Source organism: Talpa occidentalis, unplaced genomic scaffold (genome assembly GCF_014898055.3).
Source record: "Talpa occidentalis isolate TD23 unplaced genomic scaffold, MPIMG_talOcc4v2.1 talOcc4.15, whole genome shotgun sequence".
Taxonomy (NCBI): domain Eukaryota; kingdom Metazoa; phylum Chordata; class Mammalia; order Eulipotyphla; family Talpidae; genus Talpa; species Talpa occidentalis.
The window spans coordinates 4,095,453-4,122,686 of NW_023601543.1; the positions used below are offsets into that span (position 1 = coordinate 4,095,453).

The following is a 27,234-nucleotide window of genomic DNA, read 5'->3' on the forward strand; positions in this document are numbered from 1 at the left end:
GCAGAAAAACAGAAGTATCAACTTTATTTTGTATTTGGAGGCAAATGTAATGAGAATAAGAACCAGCTTTTGTTCTTCTAAAATGTTCCATCAGATGTATTTGACAGGGACATTCTCCTCTGGCTGGTGTTCATCTTAGTGATGAAATAACGCTACAGACAAAAGCAAAGTAGGGTTAAGCAGCTTGAAAGGATGAATGCCTGTGCGTCATGCTTGGTGATAAAGGGAAATGACTGCAACCTCTACACTGCAGAGATATACCCTCTACACTGAATGAGGTAGATATACCCTCTACACTGAATGTGGCATTGAGCTCCATATTTTCCAGGTATTGTGTATTCAGTGACTTACGTATTTTAACGTGTATTATCTTAATTACTATGTGTGTGAGGCATACACACAAAATGCACTACAGCAAATACCATTACATTGACACCTCTGAATAACAAAGTTAACTGCCATGCCCCGGAGGATGGCCACAGAAATGAAGTTTTGTTAGTCTAGTTATACTGTCGTATGTGTGTACATAAGCACACACAAATCACGACCAACTTATACAAAGTAATATATGCATGTATAACCTTCTGTATAAGGATTTTCTTTTGTTTCTATTAAGTCACTTAACACCTTAAATTTAAGTAACACATGGCAATTTTCAAAGCACTTTTTTCATACATCATATTGTTTAAGCTACACACACACACACACACACACATCTCAGATGACTGTATTAAGGAGATGTATTAAGCTACTTGTCTTTCCATGGAAATACCGAGTCTCCAGACTCCCAGTCCAGTAAGGACTCTGTTCCCAGACATGTATACCTCTTTTCTCACCAACCATTTTATTCCTATTTGGCCCTTCACAATTATTTGGGGAGGAGGCCTAGGCCAACCCTGGGGGATGTGTAAGTCTGCGTGAGTGATGCTCACATAGTCAGTCTGTGACGTATGATTCAGGATCCCCTCTCTCAGCCTCTTCTAATACTGCATTGTGTAAGTCTGGAGAGCAGGAGGCTAAAACTAGTGGCCAGGGCCCAGGATTCAATCCCAGGACTGTCAGACTCCTGAGCCCTGATTCTTACCCTGGACAGGTGGTATGAGCAACACGCTCGGGGGATTATGGCCATTACTGCCTAGCATCAGACTTGGAAATGGAAGTTCCATTTCTTTGCTCCCCCGAAGGGCAAAACCATGTATACCAGCCAAGTAATGAGGCACCCAAGCAACCTGGCGCATTTCTTGTCCACTGTCCTACCATCCAAAGTGATAATATCATTTCAAAAGCTGATACTAGGGAGATCCAAATATTTGTGGGGCAAGAAATAAGCATCAATTGCACCAAGATGATATAAGACAGAGTCAGATATGAAATCCTCAACGTTACATCCTATTGCGAATTACCTCTCCTCTCTTCCTCCTTCTCATCACCAAATGCCTCCTCGCCTTCCATCGCTGGCCTCAACATCTCAGCATCCTTTTTCTGTTTGATTCTTTGTTTCTTCAAACTCTTTACTATTCTGTTGACTTTCCTTCGTAAAGGATTGGCCCATTTGCTGGAATATTAGAAGTTCAAAGTGAAATCTTGTTTCTCAGCAGTGATAGGACACTAACGATGGGAGGGATTACAAGGAAAAGGCTATCTTCCCACATGACTGTACACATTCCCTGTCTCCCACTGCCCTCCGAGCTTGGACATAACGTCAGGCTACAACCTTACTCTGCAACTATATAACCCCGAGAACCTGGGACCCAATGGGGCTTCACAAAACACAGTTGATTTTTATGTTTATGTTTCATGTTCTAAAGACCTAAACACAAACCAATGAGAAAAAGGAGGAATATTCCAGGTGGAGGTAGGGCTGGAAACCCAAAAGAGAGCGAAGATTCGCATACAAAACTATGAAGAGGTAACAACAGGTACACAGTCCCATCCTCAGCCAAGCAATTCCCAGAAGGAACAGTGGCCCCTGCCAGTGCTCTCAGCTGCGCGGAGCAGCCGGGTTCTGAGCTTCTGGAGCCCAGAGATAGATAAGCCTGTCTTTGAAATGATGACTCTGAAGGTAACACTCACTATTCTCCCCTAAAACCGCATTACTGGGTTGTCACTGAGTTCCACTAGGTAAGACAGATGTGTAGTAAATAAATGCCTTTTTCTCAATTAATCATAAAAAAGTCTCCGGGTATAAATGAAATAGTGGGTGAAGGTCACAAATATATTTCTATGATTTACCTATGGTTGCTTTACACTGCAGTGCTATTAACTACAGTCTCAAAAATAATAATAATAACTGAAAGAACTATATAATTCTCAGTTCCTTGGGGCCAGATGTGCTTCAGAATGTGGAATATTTTGGGTTTAGAAAGATAATATGGCAAGATAGTACACGACACTCCCATGGGACCCTGGGGGAGCATCTCATGATCAAACACAGTAATATTTCTGCAGCAAAATGCATGAATATTCACTCTAAGCATTAAATCACGACTAGAAAATGTCTCAGGTAAGGTCAGATCAAGTTTTGCTGCCAAATAAGTTCAGAAAAAAATAGCTTTAGGTTTGAAACATTTTTTGAATTTCAGAATTTTACATAAGAAATTGAGGACATGCTTTTTCCCTAACGCTGTGACTTCAATACATCTTACTTTGCATAACTTCAATTACTATATTTGCTTAATCCACAGGTTTCATTTTATTTTTTTTAAAGATTTTATTTATTTATTTATTTATATAAGCACTGGGTATAGTCAGAAGCGCGGGAAGGTGAGAGAATTCACCAGAGACAGAGTGGAGAGTAGAACAGGCAGACTGATGAGGTACACTGCTGAGGGGAACAGTGGGCAGCAGGACAGGTCTGTGCGCCATGTGGGACCCTCACCCGATGGCTGGAGATTGAACCGGTGCTGCAGAGGCTGCTGTGGGCAGCTTCGCAACCTAGCGCTCGGCGCTGCGCCACTGGGGAGGTCCCACAGGTTTCATTTTAAATCTAGTAGTGTGTACATTTCACATTAATTAATAAAGGAGAATGCAGCGCAGTCTTAGTACTTAAAAGGCCATTGCACTGGTCTAGGTGACAGAGGACTCGGTTTTAGGTTCAGCCTTCTAGCATGCCAACAGTGCCGTGATCCCAAGCTAGATATTCTACCCAATGTGGATGTCTAAGGGGGGATGAAGGGAGAAAATGATCTGTTTAGTGTCCTAGAGGCGAGTTTCTTCTTTTCATATAAAATGTTACATATTTTGGCCAGCATACTCATCCTTGAAAAGTTCAGGTCAACTCTTCCCACACACATTCAATACTGACAGCATATTTATGGCAGAAAGACTCTTCTACATACTAGAGACATAAAGATGAATAAGACATGGGACCTTCCCTCAAGGAGCTTACAATTTAGAAGGGAAGGCAGATAGAAAGGCAAATATAGCTGTATTGCATTTAGATGCTACAAGAAGAGGTGAGCAGAGATTGGTAGAAGAACAGGAAGAAGTCTGACCCACTCTGGGCAGAAGGTCTGGGGTAAGTTTCCTAGAGGAGATGAGAGCTAAGCTGAGGCCTGCACCTGAGTGGAGTGGTGCAGACAGAGGAGAGTGGAGGTAAGAGCCGAGGAAGAGCATTTCGATCAACAGGCAAGTGTGCCGTGTGGAATGTTCAGAGAGGCAGGGAAGCTTGACACTGCGTACAGGTTCGATTCCCGGCCGGCCAGGGAGAAATCACATGGCACGGCAGACCTCTCCTGTCTCTCCTGCTGCTCCCCTCAGCGGTATCTTCAGTCCATCTGCCTGTTCTGCTCCCCACTCTGTCTCTGGTGAATTCTCTTACCTTCCTGTGCCTCTGACCTGTACCCCAGTTCTTGTATAAATAAATAAATAAATCTTAAAAAAAGGAAAACTAGGGCCTCCCCGGTGGCACAGCGGTTGAGCGCTGGGTTGCGAAGCTGCCTGCGGCCTCTGCAGTGCCGGTTCCATCCCCGGCTGTTGGCTTGGGTCCCACATGGCGCGCAGACCTCTCCTGCCGCCCGCTGCTCCCCTCAGCAGTGTATTTTGTCAGTCTGCCTGTTCTGTTCCCCGCTCTGGCTCTGGTGAATTCTCTCACTCTCCCGCGCTTCTGACTGTACCCAGTGCTTGTATAAATAAATAAATAAACAAACAAACAAATAAATAAATAAATCTTTTTTTTAAAAAAAAAAAAAAGAACACAAGTGCAGAAAGAATTTCTGAGAACAGAGAAAACGGTGGGATTTGCAGCGCTTGTAAAGTGCTTGATGGAAGAGTTGAAGTAGAGAAAGAATTCAAGGTGAAGCGGATAGAGAAACTCCAAGGCCCGGGAGCATCATGGGCAAAATAACAGATGCAAATAAACTCTAGGATATGAAAAGTCAAGCTATCTCTCTGGCTAAAGCAAAAGATACATGGAGTGTTATTTAAAAAAACAAAAACAAAAACAAAAAAAAAAAAAAAACACTGTTGGAGTTACAGGAGTCCAATATAGGTGACCTGGAGAGTGCAGCCCTAAGAGTGAACTTAAGCAACAAAATGCATTGTCGTTTTATCCACATTTCTTTTCTCCCTGTTTCCTATAGTACAAAAAACAAGGAACTTAGAAGAAAGATTGAAATCCTTGCTCTATCAGGATATGATTTTGAGCAAGAAACCAAACCTCCCTACATCTGTTTTGAAGGTCAAACAAATTGACAATGTGTGTGAAAATGCTACATGCACTGGACAAGGCCAGTCACGCCGAGTGGTTTGATGTGCACTTTCCTAATGGGATGTGACTTCCTACCCTGATGTCTGCGCCCAGCCCCTGCTAGAGGATGCGCGCCTTCAGAACACAGGGCACGATCTGATTCAACTTTTTGTCTCTCATGGCACCTAACACAAGGCCTAGAATCCAGATATTCTTGAATGCATTAGAAGTTCTTGAAGGCTACCGCGGAATGAAATAGTGCTATTTTAGGAAGATAAGTCTGGCAGGACACGACAGGATGAAAGGAAGGAAAATAGATTGGAAGTCAAGGCACGTGTCTAAATTGGCTTGCAAGCATCCTTATTCACTCTCTCCTTACCCGAGGGCACAGCCATATATTCCTACTAGAGTGCCAGGGAACTTCTCCAGGACCCCCCCCCCTGCCATCTTCTAAATGCCACTTGCAGCGCATCCCAGTCATTGTCTCTCCTGCAAGAACTCCTCAGGCTGGACATCTCACCACAATGCCCCCCCAGCCCCCAGTCGTGCCTTTGCCCTTGGCTGCCAGCTAGCCTGGTGTCATGGAGTGGATGCTTATGTCCCTCAAATCCACAGGCTGAAGCCTTAACTCCCAGTTTGGCTGTAACTGGAAATGGGGTCTCTACTCTAAGGAAGTAATTATGGTCAAATAAGGTCATGAGAGCGGGGCCCTGATCTGGCCAAATTTCTGTTATTATAAAAGGACACCCCAGAGAGTGTGTTCTGTCCCTCTCTCCCCACCCCTGCACGCGCCAAGGAAAGGCAATGGGAGCATGGTGAGAAAGTGGCCACCTGCAAGCCAGCAGGAGAGATCTTGCCAGACACCAAACTGGCACCTGGATCACAGACAGCCACCCTGAGAACTCTGAGAAAATACATGCCTGTTGTTTACCCAGCCCTCCCCGCGCTGGGTTCCATGACAGCAGCCCCAGAAGACGGACTGACACACCTTGGTACCCTGTGCTCCTCTCCTGCAACCACCTGCCCAAGATAAGGCCTGGACTAAGACATGACAATAAAATGGGAGGAGGGGCGTCCCTGACTCACGCCAAGGGGAACCAACCTGGCAGAGAGACCCATGGCGGTGATAAAGGAAACAGTCATTGGTCACTCCCAGGCTTCTCGCCCGGGAGACTAAAGAAATCAGTGACAGACATGACTGGTGTCAAGGAGAGATGATTTGGGAGAGAAAGAAGGTAAGTCCAGTTGTGCATGTGTGGCTTTTAGGCGCTATCCCAACATCTAATTCAGGAGGGCAGTTGGAAACAAGGAACAGGTGGAGGCGAGGCTCTCAGGATTCGGTTTAAGAGTCGACGCGAGGAAGGCGTGGGCAGACAACCATGGGGAACGAAGAACAGCCACCGAGCACCAGAACAACAAGGGACGCAACGAAACCCAAGGAAGGAAAGGTTTCGAGAAGGGAGCGATCAACAGTATTCTGTGACCAAAAGGTCAACTGGCAATTTGGCAGTGAGGGTGGCAATGAGGTTATTAGTTACTTGGCAACAAACGGCTCTATTCAACAGAACCTAAGTGTCCAGAATTCTCTAAAATGCCGCAGTTGGTGTCCTTGCAGTGAAACACCTCAGACATATAATCCGCATATAATGAGGTTCTCTCATTATTTCAGTAACTCAATTACCTTGAACAGGGTCCAAGGAGAACTGGCTTTATGCGAATCCAAGTCTACGATGACTCAAGCTGGAGCAGGGTCCCAGGTGCGCACACCCGCACCTGCTCATATGTTATCAGAGTTCCAAGCGCCCAGCCAGACTTTGAAAATGTACAGACTGCATTTTCATTCTCTGAATTCACTGTACGTAATGCTAGGAACCTCGAACCTTTCAGCAGTTGTCTAATGACTGCATAAAGCTTTTCAAAATAACAGCACTAACTATGTTGTACAGTATTATGAAACACACATGCAGGGATTGGAAAATGCAAACGAGTATTTTAAAAACTCAATGGGTGATGATTTTTAGGCAATTTTTGACACACTTACTCCCGATTATTTACCTCCCATTCTAAGAAAGTCAGTGGTAGGAAGACTATCTGCATAATGAAAAGTAGATTATAATACAGAGATCCACGCAGCGGGATTTGTCTAAATGGAGAGAGGCACAGGGCAGCCATCTGGCGAGCAGCAGCACGGAGTGTATGGAGGACGCACTATTTCCATCACCTGGGTATCAGATGAGCCACAGTCTTCTTTAAAAAATGGCTTTTTTATTAGTTGAAAGCAAGCATAGCTTTGTCTTTTGCAGACTGAGTTCTGAATTCTTAATTCAAAGTTACAAATGCAATCCGATAGGAAGAAAAGGAACGTGACAATGGAGCGACTTCAAGGGGTGGTGTTAGAATGTCTCGATTCTCCACCTTAGCGCAGCTAGTGACACTCAAGTGGCATCTCATGCAGCTCACAGATGTGTCACTGGAGGATGCAGACAGATGCCACTTTATCCACAGACTAGAAACTGAACTTGGCACTTGACACTTCTGTCACTGGTGCTCTCCGACTGTAACAGGCCAGTTCCCCTCTCCTCACCTTGTCCCCTCCTTCCTTTTGTCCCCATCCACCTGATCTTTTCCTTCCTTCATCTCTACATAAGTCTTAAGCCTACCAGTGACACTTAAACCTAATGAGGAGTCTGATCCCTATTAATGAGAATAAAAATAGATCTTACATAACCTTGACAACGTAATGGATTTCAAAACACACCTTACATGCGAGTTTAATAAGGCTATTAGTAGCAAATTCTTAGAAAGCTTTTCCCTAATGTTCTCTGCCCCTTCTGTGTATGTGCAACCAGTTGGAGCCGGCCTGAGCTCTGTGTGCCTGGTTCACATTACACCTGAACTCAAGTCAAGTGGAAGTAAAATAGAGGCTCGGGGACAAAGTTCAACCGCCTCTGCTGAGAAGTGACAGTGAAGGCGTCTACGGTGGGGAGACACCATGGGGTGTGACGAGTTCTGTGGGAGGATCCCCTCCATCTAATCCAAATCTTCCCCTCCCTTCAGACACAGCTCAAGTAGCACCTCTGCTGTGGAGCCAACCCTGCCCTCTCCCACTCACCCTGATCCTCCACTGCCTCAGAACTTTTACAAGTTCTGCCCATCTCTCACTTCTACCCTTAATTATAATCCATTTTATGTTGTTACTTAGTGTGCCACGCTTGGGATTTATTTTAAGGGAGACTTAAGCTCCTCAGAAGTAGGACATATGACTTCGACGTTTCCAAATCCTCCATAATAGCTACCACAAGCAAATGATGACCGAATACGGTCAGTTGTGGAAAATATGAGCCAGGCACCATTCGACTCTGGAGAGCGATTATTCTCTTCACCCAAAGGGCTTTCATTGCCCCCATCTGCTCCGATTACTTCTCACCTTTCCTCCCTCCAATTCTTGTCTGTCGCTAGCTCCTTAGGTGATCTGCAGAAAAAGCACTGTCCAAAATGCAGGAGCCACAGAATGTCAAAACATCATTTGTTTTGGCTTAGACTGAAGGCCAGAGGAGAGCAAGAACAGCTTTCTCCGGGAGGAACTCATACTTAATGCACAGGAGGGAGCGAAAGGATGACTCCCAACGCTTCAGGCAGAGGCCTTCCAACCAGGAGGCCCAGGTATGCTCCTGTGTCTGCAACTGGCTTTGAGCCCCTCAGACGTAGACAGAATACAGTGTTTGGGCTTTTCTTTGTCAAGTCACTGCACATTGATTTTACTGCTGCATCTTTCCCTTTGATGGGTTCATTTATTTTTACCTATTGTAATATTTTATCTCTATTGTTTGAAATGAATAAAAGGAGGCAAGTGAAGGAGACGGTTTTTTAAAGGGTACTTGTCCCTCCCACCACACACACACACACACAAGGGGGTATCGCCGGAGTCGGCCTGTGCTTAAGCCCCTTGTGCGGTATCGAGGGTGGATCTTCATTCCCAAACAATTGTTCCCTGGCCTGTAAAATCAGCTTCACCAGGAAAAGCTGACAGTGCCCGAGCCACCCTCAGACATCGTTCAGGGAAATCCAGCTGAGCAGGAGGCCGACAGCGGCTCTGGGGTGTGACTAGCCACTCGGGACGGCAAAGGGACATATCACTCTACCACAAGAGTGAAATAAGTTAAGAAATAATCATAATAAACCAAGTTGTATGGCGTTCCAGCATGTGATGGTCACAAGGTTCAAGTCTCCCAAGCAACTGTATTATGTAGAAGGAAGAAAAAAACACTTTATCGGGGGGTAGCCCTTTGGAAGAGATTTTAGAGGAAAACGCAGTGTACTGGCACATCCCCAAAAAACTCCTCGGCAGAGGCATGACAGAAGGGCCGTGATGAAATGATTCTACCAGGACAAGTCTCGCAGGCACTCGCTAAATGGAACAGCACCATCCTAGCCACCAACTGCCACCAAGTGTTATTTCACTTTTATTCATGAGTTTTATATGAAATCAAGGGAAAAGGAAAGGTCAAAAATTCCACTTCTACCCCCAATCCTGGGGGAACAAATGTGAGAAGGTCTAGGACTAGAGGTTACCCACTCAGTCCAAGGAGTTAAGTGGAAACTGAAAGACTTGGGGACCCATGTGCCAGAGCGGCCCGGGAGCGTGTGCATGTGCAAGGCGTGAAGCTGCACTCCTGAAATTCTATGGTTTTGCAAAATAATGGTTAATCAACAAAACTGTATTGAAAAAATAATACAAATCATAATAGCAATAGAGAAAACATTGAGAAAAATATCGGTGCATGTGTCTAACTGGGGGGCCAAAGAAGAGTCCATGGCCACACACAACCTGGAAGATTAAAGGGCTCAGTCGCCCACAGGGACCTTCTTTCTGCCAGAGAATGTAAGGCGGTACTCTCAGGACAGTGCTGGCGCTGACCCTGCATTTGTACAAACCTGAGTGTGAGCATCTACTTCGATTTTGTGCTCAAGTGCCTCACTCACTTCTCCCTAGTCCTGGCCCAGCGGGGTGGGGGTGGGGGGCAGTCTTGAAAATAAACAAATTTAAAAGTATGTCAGTGGTCCACGGGGATTTTCTGTACAATACTGAGATGGAATCTGATATGAACTGGCTTGACGACACACCAAAGCATTAGGCCCACTTCCATTTCACACTGCCCCAGCACCAGGATTTGTTTTTCCTTTTCCTTCCAGTTGGGATTTCATTTGCTGTGGGAATGGACAAACTATGCAAAAAGACATCTTAGATGGGTGGAAAGAAAAAAAAAAAAAAAACAGGCCATTTAAAAACTATTTTGGTAGATCTTTAGGTTTTTCTCAAGCTACCTTTTTTTTTACATTAAAAGGACCCAAGCATTACCGCTGTGGTTCTGGCGCATGTGGGTAAGTGTGTCAACACAGAAATCTCCGAGTACACCCAGCGGTAAGCAAATCAAAGCTGACATGTGTGCCTACCTCTTCCGCCAGAGAGCGCAGCAGCAAAGGGGCAGGCATGCCAGGATGATCATGGTGATCAGACCAAGCACAAATATCCGGAACATCTGTGAAGGCTCTGTGGGTTTCATAAGATCCTGTTACTTTTATGATTTAAGCAAGAGAAGCAAATCTGAGCTCTTTCATAAAGTCTTTATAAAAAAACTATCAGCTAATAATTGAGTAAAATAAAGAGGTATTCTTATATAACAGGTAAATATCCTTGCTATTCTCTAAGTAGCAGAAGTTTATGAAATGTTCTTAAAATACAACTAAAGGCTACACTTTAAATACCTGCCCCCCACGGAGGCCTTACCAAAATGATACTACTGTTTTTGATAGTGGGTTTTTATGTTTCCTACTGTATATTTCTTCCTACAGCTTAAGTGTGTTTTTTCCTTGGCCATACGTTACATCCTAGAGCACTTGAGGAGTGAATTAATCTACGAATAGTTAAATTGATAAAGAAATGGTTCCTTAAATGTTTACTTCCAAATTGTAAAACATTAAATTAAACAGGAAATCAAGAATTTGCAGGTGAATAAGCATATTTTATTCTTATACTCATTCGGAAATGCATTCTAATGTGATTGGGGAATTGTAAGTCACGGTTCAATTTTTTCCTCTACAAAAAAGCAAATGTCTCTTTATACATAATATGAAGACTAAACTGATGAATGAATTATAAACAGCATGTGACAGTGTTAAAATTGTAATAGTATATTCATGATCAGGTTTCAGTTGCCGTTATTAATACTAGATGTTCAGCAAAGAGCTATGAACTGCATAGCGACTATGTTAACCTAAGACATTATTTTTGCATGCATCCTTTTTGTAGTATTTGTTAGTGCTTCATCATATCAAATATATCTATCATGGGACCAACAAGTAATAAGTCTCTAATAAGTCTCCAGTATCCGTGAAAGCACAAAAACAGATGGTCTGGTACTCAAAATTTTGTAAAGAAAAAAAAAAAAATCCTCTTAAGAGAAGAACCTAATTCAAAACAACAGAATAAAAAGAAACTCATAAACAGAGCTTAACGGGAAACATTCTGTTATATACTGAGATGTCCACAAGATAAATGGGAAGAACTCTACTGAGAAAGAGAGGGTCACAGGAGAAAAGTTAAGCTGTGTCAGATGGGGCTGAGGGTACAAGACAGGATGTACTAAAGCAAAAGACCAGGAGAGACGAAATTTAACTGTCTCTCACATCTAAAAGCTAAGCAGACGTTGCTCGTGAAAAGAGGCCTGACCCCCCAGGACTTTTAAAGGACACTATTGCTCCAGGCTGGAGCCCCCTTTAAGTGGTAAGCTGAAAGATGAGAATTTAAACTTATGCCATGTGACCTGTTAATTCAATTTAAAAAAAAAAAAAACAAATGTAAGAGGATGAACTTACTATCTTCTAACGGGGTAAAACAGTTGAGGTTATTGATCCCGAGTGATGAATAACAGCATTTGAGTTTCAAACATTCACTCCGGTTAAGATTTCTCAGTCCAGTGCAAGCTTCCACCACCTGGTCTTCCTTTGGAATGCACGCTTTTAGAAACAAAATCCAAGAAAGATAATTCAGCATGGTTAATAAGCAACTTCCCTGGTTAAGTCATTACTGCAAGACAAAAACAATTCAAAACATAAACATTTAAGCCGGCACATTTGAAGAAGAAATTGAATGACATAAATAATGATGAATGTGGAAAAAATGAGTTAAACCAACAATTACCACAAAGTTATTTTAACAGCATATTTTCAGTTGTAGATGAACTGGAGAAAAACATAAATTGTTAACAGATCAATGGTAAGGTAATTTTTAAAGGGCAATAAATCATCAGTTGAGTGGTGGTGCCGCAAATACAACAGAGAAGGAGGTAGAACAAATGCCATTAAAACTAACACCTTGTTGAAATAATACCACAGATAGCTCCTCACTCGATTTTACCAAGCTACTCACTGACTGCATCCATGCCAATGAATGCAAGGCAAATTCACACAGTCAACTGCTAGAGAGTGAGGCTAAATGATACTATTGGTATTGACCTACTTCCTGTGAACACCAATCACATTGGCATCACGATATGCTTTAAGATTCTTCCTTTTGGCTTTCAGTTATGATTCTGTAATTTTAAATAGGCATAAACACCAAGAATCATAGAACTCCAATACATTCATACATATTTAAATCTCTAAGACTCACATGCTTGAATAGCTGATCTTTTTAAACATCCTGCTTCGTAAGAGAAACAAATGACAACTGAAAAGGAAGATAACAGATTTTCATTCAAAAAGAAAATCTCCACGGTATGGCTAAAGGCGAGCATAGATTCAGTTCAATTTCCAACACGTCAACTGCAGATTTAGAAAAGTAATAACTGATGTCTTATGATCACTGTTCAGCACTTCAACTTCAGCAAAGAATAATACAATGATTAGAAGTATTTTTTTGCGGTATATTTAATTATCTCCCCCCTCTCTAAAGATTGGCAATTTCTAAAGCAAAGGTGAAAGCTGTAACAGCTACCTCCTGGGGCCAGGCATCCTGCTTTACATACATTATTACCAATCTTCACAACAAGTCTCGAAATGAGTTTTTCATCCTCCATTTAAAAAGGAAAGAAATAAAGATCCAAAGACACTTGTGCAAGGTCACAAATGAAGGCATTACCAGATGGCCTGGATATTCACTCCCCAAACATGTGAGAGTTTAGCCTAGTCTGGAGTTACGTACGCTAAGAAATCTGTTTTGCATTTTGCCAGGCCCAGAGTGACTCTCCACAGGTCGACCTGCATCTGGATTACCACGTTCAGCAGTGGGCCTCACATACCCAGAAAAGGGTGACAGTAATCAGGGCCTGGTGAAAAATGGGATGAATTTCCTGTATTTTGGGTATGTCACAGTAGGCATTGTTCAAAGACCACTTTCCAGAAAGGAAAATCATAGAAAAGATCTTAAATCATAGGAAAAACTGGACAAGATGACCTCAAAAGTCCCTTGTGATGCCCAGCTTCTGTTATTTTCTACTTAAAACTTCATCTGATGGGCTTGATGCTAGATACTAAAATTAACTTTCAGACTCAAATTACTGAGACATACTTGTAATTTTGAAGACTAAAAAGGGTAGAACAATTTTAATCAGGTTTAAGTAGCTAATTTTGTCCAAAGGGAGAAGCATCACGTGCCCGCCCAAGCGTCCTTGATGCTGGTCTCGAGGTTATCATTTTAATCTGCAAGAGACGAACCTTAGACCAACAAAAGCCTAATGAAAAAATACACTTCTTTTTAGTGCTTACATGCAAGCAGTGCTCATTTTCACTTGTACAGAGGAGGAAATAAGTTGGTTAAAACTGTTTCACATTTTATGAACTTGCAGGTATTCTTTTCAAAGGAGGTCATATATATACATATTATAAATATTTAATCACAGTTTTGAAAGCTTTTAATCAACTTACTAACTCAGATGTTTCTCTTAAAAATGGAACAGTTTGAATTTTGGGCAAAATCTCATACAGTTAATTTTGACTCAGACTCGTTTTAAAGGTGGCTTCCGTGTAAGTACAACGTAGTTATCTAGGTAATTTGGGGACAGTTTACATCTGCTGCCTTCATAAACTCTAAAATTTAAATCATCATTTGCTGTTTATGACCAAGTTTGGCTTCACTAAGTCCTTCTTTCAGCGTTGTAACACATCACTTTCTCCACTCATTGGGAGCACAGCAGTTTTTTAATTTACTGCAAGAGCTTGTTTATTTTGCTATTCTCATTGGTAGTAGGTGTTATAATGCCTGTTTTGTATTTGATGAAACCAGCTCAGAGAAACAGGAAGAGATTTATGCAAGGTCACAGAAGAACTCAGTGGTAGAGTCTGGAATTAAACAATGGAAATAATTGTGTGTTTATAGATGTACATCGCATTTTGTTAGAATAAATTCTGCATGATTTTTAATAAAAGTTTCACCTTTGTAATTCACATATGTCAATTTATTTGAAGCATCTCCTTGAAAGGGCACCACAGGCTGGTGTTTATTTGTGGTTAATAATTCTCAGGAGTCATCATGCGCTGGATAAACATATACAGACATATACAGACTCACAAAAAGACGATGTGACTTGAAACCTGAACTTTTTATCATTAAAACAGATGGGAAAACATCTGGTATACCAGTCCCACAATACCCGATTAATGCCACAGAGGACATACATTTCATAACACTGAGTCAGTGACTATGCTTCAAACGATGCCATTAAGATAGTTGTGAACGGTTTAGAGATTTATAAAGAAAAGATATTTTAAAAACAGCAACAAATGTTTATGTATGGAATGCCTTAAAAATATCATAGCAGCTCATCCTTACAATTCTTTGTGGTCAGTCTCTTCATTTTAAAGATGCAGACACTTAAGTTCAGAGAGGTTGTCTTGCTTAAGGGAAGGGCAGAGTCACGATGAAAAATCAGGTCTGTCCCACCCCAGTGCTAATAGACCACACTGCCTCTTCAACATTTAAATACTGTTTTCAAAAAGAGGATTATCTGGAGGAAAAAAATCAACTTACTGGTTGGGAAGAAAAAAGGTAGCATAGTTTCCCAGGTAGAGTCTTGTTCCAGAGATTGTCCATCAGCATTTTCGTTGCTCCAGAGAAGATACTCACTTGGGGCCAAAGAATATGGAAAACCTTAAGAGAAAGTAAAATAATTCAACATATAAAGTATTTATCATTTTCTGTGACTCCTTAATTGTAATTTTCTTTGCTTAAGTTAATTATGGAAAAATCTAAGAGCTAACAGACATTGTACTTTCATCTCATAACAGCTTTGGTACTATTAATAATCAGAATGTAATTCTGCTGTGAAACTGAAAGACTGAGTCTAAAATTTAAAAATTCTTAAGCTAGAGGCCGACACATCCCTCTGTTGTGCTGTAAACTGATTTACAGTAGTTAACTTGCCCCTGAAAAACAGCATCGACATTCAAAAGCCCAATCTATTATCAACTTGGAAACAATATGGATTCCAACTAAATCAGAAACTCTTGGCAAGTATGTTGGCTTCTTTATTTACCGATAAAAATCAAGGCCTTAGACACAATAAAACCTTCTTGACCCTTCTTCTTCACTACTTCAAACAACTTGTTTTTAAATTTATTTGTATGAGGCTCTCCCCGGAGCATGGGTTCATCCACACTATTGAATATTTTCCAACACTATCCTTAACAACTTCCCAGCACACCATGATACAGCTCTGTAGCAACTGAGTTAACTATTACCCCATACAAAGATATTTGGGTTGTTCATAATTTATTGATAATATAAAGAACGCTGTAATGATTATCATTGGAGCTACATTTTTGCAGATAATCATGAAGAAATTTTGAGGATAAATTCTTAAGGAATGGCTCTTGGCCATGGCCATGTTATCCTCCAGAAAGGCTGTACCCAGGTACACGTCTACCAGCAGTGCAGGGAAGTGCCAGTTTTCTTGCATCCTCACATTTTTGTTGTTGTTTGCCAATTTGATGGCCAAAGTAATGGTATCTCTTTGGCTTGCATTTGTACTTCTAGTGATCAGCAAGCTTATATCTTTCATATACTTGCTGCATAATAGAAAACTTAGACTTTAATCTGTCATATAATTTGCAAGTATTTTTCAAGGTTGTCAGCTACCTTTAAGTTTGTATGATGTTTTGGGAGTTCCAAAGTTAAAAATGTTTTATGTAACAAAACCTATTAGTTTATTTACTATTTCTGCCTTTCAGTTACTGATTTTTGCTAATGATTCTACACTGTAGCATTTCCTTCTAATACTCTTAGAGTGCCACTTTTTAAGTGTAACTCTTTAATCACCTGAAACATATTTTGTAATATGTTATGAAGTAGAAACAGATTTTTTTCAATGTCCTAATCCCATTTATTCAGTCCAGTCTTTCCCACTTGTGACATCATCATCATATTCTAAGTCCTCAGATAATCCTAGGTCTGTTTCTGGACTTTCTATTCTATTCCACTAATCTGTCTATTATTGCACCAATGCCACTGCTACAGCTATCTTCTATTGTTGCATGTTATATATTATAACTGATGTGATAATTCTTCATTAGTCTTCACTATCAAAACTTCATTCTCAACTCTGAAGAACTTGAAAATGAACATTAGACTCATTCTGTCAAGTAAAAAGAAAATCCTAATAATATTTTTATGGTAATCATGTTCACTTATTTTACATTCATTCAAAAAAAACAGGAATTGCGTGCTTCATATGCTGGGCCTGAATTCAGTTAAATGTAGACTCATTTGAAGAGAACTGATAACTGTACAAAATCTTCTCATTCAACATTGGGTTTGTTTCTCCACTCATTTACTTCTCTTTTCATGCCCATGAGTAAGGTTTGTAGCTGCGTTCAGATAGGTCGTGCACCTTTCTTATGCTTATTACCGTGTGTGTGTGTGTGTGTGTGTGTGTGTGTGTGTCTATGGTATAGCATATATACCACATTTTCTAGCTGAACATTGCTGGTGTATAAGAAAGCTGTTAGATTCTGCTTCAAGTATTTTCTAACTTACAACCTTAGTTGTCTCCTTAACTCTCATTGTTCTTCCCTTTCATTTCAAATCTAGATAATCATATTGTCAGTAAACATAGATGGTTTTGTTTCCTTTGTCCCCAATCTTAACAGGCTGCTTCTTTTTCTTCTCTCATTGCATTGCCTAGAATTTCTGGACCTATATTGGATATTAGCTATGATAATGGGCATTCTAGAGTCGATTCTGACTTTAACAGGAATGCACTTATATCATTACATGTAACATTAGCTTCTGGTTTAAGATGAGATTTTTTTTTTACTTTTATTAAATTAAGGATGTATTCCTCTAGTCCAATTAACTACAAATTTTCTGTTGTTATTTTGTCTCGTTTTTAATCAAGAAGGGAAGTGGGATTTAATCAAATGGTTTTGTATTTATTGCGATGATTTGCTCTCCCTGCCTATCCATTGTTAAAAATTAATATATTTTGAAATATTAAATATTCTTGCATTCCTAAAAGACCAGAAGTGCTAATGCTTTAAGTGATTCGTGGAGAAATAGTCCTAAGTGAAGTGTGCCTGTAGTTTTCTTATGTGGTAACACTCTAGGTTTGGGCACGAGTATTTTATCTGTTTCATACAATAATCTGGGAAGCATCACATCTTTTTTTCTATCTTGAAGCAGTTTAAGCAGCATAAGAAATATCTGATTATTAAAAGTTTGGGAAAACTCATTTACAAGTAGTCTGAGTTTGTCTTTTTGTGGAAGAGTTAATTCCTTAACAACTTTCTACTTCTTCCTGGTCATTTTGATCATTTTTATTTTCTAGGAAAACATTCACAAAATAACAATTAGGATATAATCATAAGGGTACTCACTTAACACTTTTAAATTTCCTTTGTATCAATAATAACATCATGTTTCTCATTTTAACGAGACCAACTTCCATACATATGGAAGGTGTGTATTCTCAGCCTGCAGGGTACAATTCAGGAAGTTAAATCATGCTGAGTTATATGATTCAAATGTGCAATATCTTTATTTTTTCTGTCAAGGAAGGACTGAAAGCTATGTGTTACAGTCTCACACCATGATTGTGGTTTTTCTAAAACCAGTTGTTTTATATATTTCAACTGTATGAATAAATGTTCATTCACGGCAGTTTTATCTTTACTGTATGTTAGATATCTTGACAATATTTTTAAAAAACATTGTCCTGTTGTTTTCTCCTAATTCCTACTCACTCAATAAATAAATAATGTCTACTGTATTCTAGCTTTGGGGAATATATCAGTGAACAGATCAGATAAAACCCCTGTTCTTATGGAGCTCACAATACAGCAGAGAAGACGGATAAGAAAGAAGTAAACTCACAAATCAAGTAATTATAAATTGTAACGAGAGTTCTGAAGAAAGGGGAAACCAGTTCAGTATAAGGCCGGGGACCTGCCCTACATTAGGTGGACTCTGAGATGATAGGACATTTAAGCTACACCTGTTCTGCTCCCTGCTCTCTCTGGTGAATTCTCCCACCCTCCAGCACCTCTGACCTGTACCCCAGTTCTTGTATAAATAAATAAATCTTTAAAATAAATAAATAAATACAAATAAAAAAAACAACAGCAACAACAACCAAAAAAAGGCGATTGGAAGAAGCCAGCCACGGAAGAGAGCTCCCAGCACATGGGCACTCCATGAGATGAATACTGCCAGGCACACCTGAGCAGTGGGCAGCAAGCCTGCTGCACCACAGAGACAGGAGAGAAGGTGCAAGCACTAGCCTCTCCACTACCATTGCTCGCCCAGGGCCCCGCCTCCGCCCCACCTGACTGTCCTGGCGGCCACTGGAGTGAGCAAACCCTCGAAGGCAGTGCTGACTGGCGGTGGCATGCTGCAGTCTCAATGGCCCCACCAGGTTCTGTACAGGTGGGGTGCTCTCTGGAGTCCTTCCAGGACAGAGCCTGATCCCCAACTCTGAGTATGCACGCCCTCGCAGACAGTCTTGGCCTTGGCCTGAGGTGAGACATGGGTTGCTGCTACTTCTCTCAGCAGCGTCTGCCCTGGCTTCCTTCTACCTTTCAGAAATTTCCAGCAGATGAGTGGCAGGTGGCCTCCTACTTGGCTCGCCAGGTTTTCACCCGTTATAGATCTTTTGGTGACTTCAGTGGGCATTGGAGATGGAGGAGGCGATCTCGCATTTACTCGGATTGGCGCCATCTGTGGCAGCCTCAGTTCCCTGGCCTCCACCACTGCCTCTGCCCTCCTCTGGAAGATACTGCTTATAAATTAACTTGAGCAGTGTTTCCCAAAGTTCGGTGTGAGTATCATCAGCATTACCGAGTTAAATTTAAGTGGACCATCATTGAATATTATGGGTATCTTTTATCTTTGCCATTTTATCTTTTTTTGAAAAGTGTAGAAAAATATATATGACTAACATATCAAAACCACCATGACACCAAACACGGTTAATATCACTCACCTTATGGGAAAGCTTCATAAGCTTCCTCTAGTCATCCCTGTTCCTTCCTCCCTGGGAAAACTGGCCCCTAAGTCCTCTCTCCCTATACCTGGGCTCCCCTGGGCTGTACCCAGGTCTTCCCTGATCTTCCTCTAAGCCAGGGTAGGCTCTGGCCTCTTTCCCCTCCCCCATCACATTTCATATGCAGAATAATTCCATCCTCTAGGCCTCTAATTTGCATCTGTACACTCATTAATATGCTCAGCAAACAAAAGATTAGGAGCCAGCTTCCTTAAATGGCATCAAGAAATAGTAAAGAACCAATTATGTTTCCCTGTCACAAAGAATTTTTAATTTCCCTGTTACAAAAAAAACAGACTGAAAATCTAAATACATTTTGAAAAGGAAAAAAATGAGACTCAAAGCAGAGGGGTTCATGGGCCCGTGATCTGTACAATCGTACAGAGTCCAGCTTTTAGAGGGCCCCATATTTGGTTTAAAGTTCTGTTATCATCTTGAAATTCGTAATAATTTCTGCTCAAGGGACCCTGCATTTTCATTTTGCAAATTATGTGGCCACTCTTGCTCTGCAGCTACGTCTCTCGTGTGAGGAAGTGGAAATAGGATTGAGGAGATGGAATGGGAGCAGTGGCGAGTGGTATCCATCTGCAAAGAATGACCAGGCCTTGGGAAGAGGCTTACCCGAGCTGCGGTGTTCCTGGGCCACGGCCTCAAGTAGACCTGATTTTGCATCCTGGCTCTGCCACGTACTACTCAGTGAACCTGGGCAAGTCAATAAACTTCTCTGCCTCAGTTTCCTCATCTACAAATTGGGGAAGTCATTTTAAAGGATTGGGATGATTAAATGAAGTCATATTTGAAATGTTTAGTACAATGTGAAATGAGTAAATATTTTGTATTGTCTCTTTCATTGTTCATTTTTACCGTTCGTAAATTTTAATAGCATTACTTGGTTTGTAGTATACTTATTTATATAAAAAAAATTTTTTAATTTTTTTTAAAGATTTATCTTATTTATACAAGAGCTGGGGTAAGGCCAGAGGCACGGGAGGGTATGAGGATCCACCAGAGACAGAGCGGGGAACAGAACAGGCAGACTGACGAAACACACTGCTGAGGGGAGCAGCGGGCGAGACAGAAGAGGTCCGCCCGCCATGTGGGTTGTTCCAAGGCCAGCAGGGATGGAACCAGCACTGCAGAGGCTGCGGACATCTTCACAGAGCCACGCTCAACCGCCTGCGCCACCAGGGAGGCCCCTATAAATAATTTTTAATAGCAAATAGGACCAGTTTTCCATGTGTAACTGTGCTACACTACAGTTTCCTTTCGAAGTAAATATATTTCCATAAAAAAGTGAGACACTTGAAAGGAAAAAACGAAAAACTGGTAGCATTAAGATAACTGAAAGTTGTGAAGGTGTCATACAAAATGACTGTGGCAAGAGAAACACCCGTCTAGGGAAAACTCATTGTTTAGATTAGCTTAAAGAGGTAAAGTAGGGCCTCCCTGGTGGTGCAGCAGGTTGAGTGCAGCTCTGTGAAGCTGTCTGCAGCCTCTGCAGCGCCGGTTTGATTCCCGGCCGGCCAGGGAGAGTCCCACATGGCGAGGCAGATCTCTCCTGTCTTGCCCGCTGCTCCCCTCAGCAGTGTACTTTGTGCCTTCTGCCTGTTCTGCTCCCAGCTCTGACTCTGATGAATTTTCTCACCCTCCTGCGCCTCTGTCCTGTACCACAGAGCTTGTATAAATAATAAATCTTAAAAAAAAAAAAAAGAGGTAAAGTGACTCCTCAAAGGTCACATAGCAAATTGGTGGTAGACTCAAGATAACGCGGACCTTCTAGCTCCTAGTTCAGGGCTCCCCAACCATACTACATGCACAAATGGTTAAAGCAAGCACGAGCTCAGTGCTTAATGAGGTACCTGGCGGGCAGCCAGACCTATCTATGTGCACTGCCTCATTCACTCCCCAAGGATGGCAGATGAAGGAAACATCCTAATGATACAGAAACTAGTCGTGTGGTTTTGTTCATGAAGCTAAAGCATTCTGAAAATATTACCCATTACTCAATCTTTGTCATTTTTTTTTTATCTCCCTTGAAAAGGATGTGTATTAAGGACAGACCCAACAGTTTACAGAGAACTGGTGGAGGAAATGGGATCGAATTCCCAGTCCCCAATCTGCCAGTCTCCTCATTTTTATGCCACTAGTCCATATGCCTTCTACATAAAAATAACCTGAAAATCAAGGTGGGTTGGGGATCCAAATGTCAATACAAATTAGAGGTATCCCAGAGTTATCCCAGGTCCCGCAACCTCAAATTCCCTGAGTGGCGTTAAGGCCAAGAGAACCCAAAAGTGTCTGTGCAGGAAGGAGAAGAAGAATTTTAGCTCAAGCACCAAGGACCTGCTTTTACCATAATACTCCAGGGCCATGGCCAAAGTATTTTGTCTCTCAGTATGTATTAGTTTGCTAGAGTCATTGTACCAAAGCATCATAAACTGTATGACTTAAAACAACAGGAAGTCATTGTCTCATGGTTATGGGGGCTAAAAGTTAAAAATCAAGATATAATCAGGGTTGGTTCCTTTGGAGGATTGTGAGGGAAGACCTTTTGGTTTGTAGATGGTTATCATAAGTAGTCTTTCCTCTTTGCATGTCTCTCTCTCTCTCTGTCCAAATTTCCCCTTTCTATAAGGACACCAGTCGCCTTGGGTTAGGACCCACTCTAGAAGACTTCATTATACCTACTATCTCTATAAAGACCAAATCTCCAAATAATATCACATCCTGAGGCACTGGGATTAATTAAAATTCCAACTTTTTTGGGAGGGGAAGACACAGTTCAACCCACGGCACAGTGCATTTAGTTACACTAATTAAGTAAACTCATTTAAAATGCAAAATGATATTTAATTCATCCAGTCACATATTATCTCCTGAGAATCTGGGAAATCTGACAATATAAAGAATGAATCATAGATTATTTTAGGAGAAAACATGTTAAACCTATATTGGAAAAAGTCCTCATGGAAATAAAGAAATCACACTGAATAACAGTATTCTTTTTTGTAAGATCTCTACTCAAAATAGAAATAGAAAATGAAGAACTCACAGACTAAGAAATAATACTGTACAATTTATAGTTTTGTTTTATAACTTGCTTTTTCAGAGAATGAAAAAGCTCTCAGTTTGTAAGGTTCTCAGTTGTATTTGTAACCAATGTTTACAAATACAGTAAAAGTAATTCAGAACTATTTTGGTATTTTAAATGAATAGCAGGGAAAGCAAATATGAATAACTTGGAGTAATATGATTTGTAAATGATCACTCACATTTGTCTTAATATTTTTCAAGCAGCAGAAATCACATTTTTCTAGGGCCTCCCCTGGTGGTGCAGTGGTTAAGTGCTGGGCTGCGAAGCTGCCTGCAGCCTCTGCAGCACTGGTTCGATCCCGGCCGCTGGTGAGGGTCCCACATGGTGCGACAGACCTCTCCTGCCGCGCCTGCTGCTTCCCTCAGCAGTGTATTTCTTTGTCATTCTACCTGTTTTGTTCCCTGCTCGCTCTGGCTCTGGTGAATTCTCTCACGCTCCCCCACTTCTGACTGTACCCAGTGCTTATATAAATAAATAAATAAACAAACAAACAAACAAACAAACAAATAAATCTTTAAAAAAAAGAAATCACATTTTTCTAATTCATTTAAATTAATTAATATAAAGAATGTACAGTATATTAACTTTGCATTCTGTCCTTCACAAAAAGTTATAAATCTATTCAGTTTTGAGATAGCATCTGGAGGGCTCTATTACTTTTACTCACAATACCTCTGCCCAATCTTTGTCTCTTCCCTCCTTGATTGTGGGAGGATCTTGGTCGTGGGCATGGAAGGCCCATGGAAAGGGCAGGAAGACAGAAGTCATTGAGATTAGAGGTAGGCGTGGTGGAAGGTATTTAGGCTCAAGGCTGGTGCTTAAGGGAGGGGGAAGACTACAGAAATGGGAGACTTTTGTGCCAAAGAAAAGACAGAAGACCAGTGGTTGGGGGGAAGAGTAAGCCATGAGAGGTAAGGGTCTTCTCTAGAAGGGTCTCTAGAAGACCCTTTCCAAAAGACCATCATGGAACTAAGGAGAAAAGGCTGTGGGGAAAGGAAAAGTATTTGAGTGGGGGATAAGAATGATTTGGAGTAGGAGGCAGAAAAGACTGAGTAAGCAAAGTGAGACAGTAAGACCATGGAGTAGAAAGAGGAAAAGAAACCTGGGAGAAGAAGGAGAGAGTACCTTTGGGAGGCAACGGAAGGAAAACATGCGAGTAGAGAGAATGAGGGTATTTAGTATTTTGTGAAAGAAGGTGAGGGAAGGACGGCCTTTCAGAAAAGACCTATAACAACTAAAGAGACTAAAACATTAATCAAAAACTTCCCAACATAGACAAGTTCAGGAGCAGATGGCTTCATTGGTGATTTCTACCAACTATTTGCAGAATTTGCATTAGTAATTTAATTTACATTAGAATTTACATCAGTACTTCGCAAACTCCTGTAAAAGTAGAAGAGGGAACACTTCTTAACTCATTCTATGAGGCCAGTATTAACCTGATACCAAAGCCAAAGACACCACAAGAAAAGAAAACATCAGGCCAACATCACATATGAACCCAGATGCAAAATGTCTCAACAAAATACTGGCGGTTGAAATGCAACAGCATATTAAATGGAGTATATGCAATGACCAAGTGGGGTTTATTCCAGGAATACAACGGTGGTTCAACATAAAAAAAAAAAAAATCAATGTAAAACACCACATCAATAAAATGAAAGGGGGGGAGAGGGAAACTTGATGCAGAAAAAGCAGTTGACAAAATTCAAAGCTTTCATGATAAAGACATGCAGTAAGCTATGAATAGAAAGGATTTCCCTCAACATGATAAAGAGCATTTATGAAAAACCAACAGCTAAAATCATAGTGAAAAATGAAAAGTGAAAAATGAAAAGCTTTCCTCCTAAGATCAGGAAGTTGACAAGGATGTCCACTTTTACCACTGCTATTCAACAAGATTGTACCGGAAGCTCTAGCCAGAACAATTGGGCCATAAAACAAAATAAAAGGGATTCAACTTGGAAAGGAAGAAGGAAGACTATCTCTTTTCAAAGACAGCATGATTCTATACATATTATATTCCCCCACCCAAAAAAAAATCCACAAGCAAAGCTACTAGAGCTAATAAACAAATTTAGCAAAATTGTAAGATCAATATATAAAAACATCAGCAATGAACAATCCAAAACTAAAATTGAGACCGCCTAGGTACAAGAAATTGCTAGCTGGTACAATGAGTTGCCTCAAGCCCTGTTTGAACAGGTAGACTACATGATGGGCTGGAGAGCCCTGTCCAAACAACCTGACCCACCACACTGCCCATGAGGGACCATGCATTACCATAAGCATTAGATCCTGATTAGTGATTGTGTCACAATCTCCTGGAGGGAGAAGGTCAAGAGTCTACATGTGTAGTCAGAGTATAACCTGCCAGCACATGCCTGGGCATAGCCCAACTTACAAAAAGCTAACATGCTGCTTTCTTCCACCCCACCTTTCAGACCTAACATTTTTAGTATCTCCTTCTAATTCCCTTCAGGGAACTAGGCTGAATTCTCCTTTCCAGCACTGGTTCCCACATGCGTAAGTCTCTAATAAAGCTTTACCTGGTTCAACTACACCTAACGCTCTCTGGTGAATTCTTTCCCTAGAGGGCAAATGATCCACCCAGTCTTTTAGATTGGGGCTTAAGACAAAATTCATAGAACAATTTCATTTACTATCGCATCCAAAAGAATAAACTAGGAACAAATTAACCAAGGAAACAAAAGACTCGCACCCTGAAAACTATAAAACATTGCTAAAATGAAGATATAAACAAATGGAAAGATAACCCAGGTTCATTGATTGAAAAACAATACAGTCATGCGCCACATGGCATCTCAGCAACAATGGCCCACACATACAAAAGTGATCTCCGTGACTGTCCACATAGGCAGTAGGCTATGCCTTCTAGATTTGTGTAAACACATGTGATGACATTCGCACTTCTCAGAACATATCACATTGTTAAACTGCAACGAAACAAGTAGTAGATCACTGAACATGCCTTGTTCTTCCTTAAAACACGGTCTCCTTCCTGCTTTAAACATTGTTCTCCTGACCAAAATGCCTCTCACTAATATGCCAAGCAAATGTGATCCTTAAAGACAGCTCAGTGGTATCTTTGTGAAACAGTCCTAAGTAGAACCTAGGACCCCAGTTTCTGTTTCCACTGCACAAAACTTCCACTCACACTTGACTTTGCAAAGACTGTTTACAAAAATATACTTAGTTAAACCAAGGCTGACTTTCACTTCCTGGACATTATTCTACGTTATTTTATTTTGAATATTTTCATTAGCTGGCAGTTAGGCCAATTATTTTGCAATGTATTTACTTTGTGCTTATATCTGCATTACATTTATTTTTAAAGACAGAACCATATCTTGATATATGTAAATCCAACTCATCATATAGTGCCAGGAGTAAAGTAGGTGTTAAATGTTGAATGATTAGAATTTTTCAGTGGCAAGTAAATCCCACCAAGCAGAAATTATTCAGATGCATTTTAGACTCTTTCGCCCTTTTGAGTCTCAAATGGGATAACGTAAAAATAGCAAAACATTTTTTTTGGGGGGGAATATCAATAAAAAGAGAAAGCAGACAAAGTATAAATTGAACAATTAAAAATAAATAACTAAATAAAAGAAAACAAAAATAAAAGATAAAAAGGAAAATAAAACAAAAAATTAAAGTAAAATAAATTTCAAAAATGTTGGTAAATAAATAATAAAGAACAAACAAAAAGTTTTTCATAAAAAGTAAACTATAAAAACATTTGGGAGGGAGAGGTGGGACATACAGATGGCGGAGAATGAAGTTGGATCGCGAACACAGCCATGTGCAAAACTTCAGTTAAAATGGATCAATGTAAATATAAGGACTGAAATTATAAAACTCTTAAAAGCAAACAACGAAATAAATCATCATGACTTTAAATTTGTAAAGGGATTCTTAGATATGACACCAGAGGCAGAAGTGAGACAAGAAAAACCAAACAAATAAACTGGACTTCCTGAAAACTAAAAAAAAAAAATTATCCATCATAAAATGTTATCAAGAGAGTAAAAAGACAACTTAGGGAATGAGAGAGAATATTTACAAATCGTATATGCAGACGGTATAAAGAACCCAGTCTAGTAAAAAATGGGTCCAAGGACGCTCGGCCCAATCCTCGGGCCGCTGCTTCCCTCCCCGAGACCTGCCTTCCCAGCAACTAACCCTGCCCTCTCACCACACCTCCCGGAGGTGGCCTGCCTTCCCCACAACCTGCTACCGTCCTGAGGGCTTTGTGGCCTCCCTGCGGCCTGGTCTCCCTGTGCCCACCCCCCACCGCCTGTCCCCAAGACCTGCCCTTCTCTCAACCCCCATTTGGTTTGCCCTCCCTCAGACTTCCCCTGCCACGGCCTCCCTGTGGTCTCGCCTCCCCCAGACCTCCCCTCCCCTCCCTGAGGCCTCTCTCCCAGCGATCTGCTGCCCGCCTGGAGACCTCCCCTCCCGCGGCCTGCCCTCCCACGGCCTGCTCTCCCGGAGACCCTGAGGTGGCACTCACCAACAATCAGGAAGCTGCAAAGCAGTAGAAGGACCCAGATGAGGCCCACGAGCAGCATGAAGCGCTTGTGGGCCCATATTGTCGCCAGATAGTTCTTCCTCTCAGCCTGGTGGCCGCGCATCGACGCCTGCCAGTAAGGCAGAGGCATGGCAGCTATTAAGATCTGGCGCCCGCGGAGGCCGCCTCCTGGGTGCGAACCGATGGCCGGATTTTCCGCTTTGCTCCTCATCTCATTATTTATCTGCCTAGATCGCGCACCCCGCAACACCCTGGCTAACTGCCGGGTTCTCCCCCGCACAGGCCTTGCCTCAGAAGGCATGGCCCTAGCTTCCCTCCTCACTGACGCGCGGCCACAACGTCCGTTGGCGCAGTATCCCAGAAG

At 41.4% G+C, this 27,234-nt stretch overlaps 1 protein-coding gene across 1 annotated transcript; it reads right to left on the minus strand.

The window, feature by feature from the left end:
* FMR1NB (FMR1 neighbor) lies at positions 1 to 27,234 on the minus strand. The gene is made up of 6 exons (XM_037512867.2): positions 26,853 to 27,234; positions 14,715 to 14,834; positions 11,564 to 11,704; positions 10,142 to 10,238; positions 1,404 to 1,555; positions 1 to 152 (listed from the first exon to the last, which is right to left on the minus strand). The coding sequence occupies exons 1-6, from the start codon at positions 27,169 to 27,171 to the stop codon at positions 136 to 138; spliced, it is 846 nt and encodes a 281-aa protein (XP_037368764.1). The 5' UTR covers positions 27,172 to 27,234; the 3' UTR covers positions 1 to 135.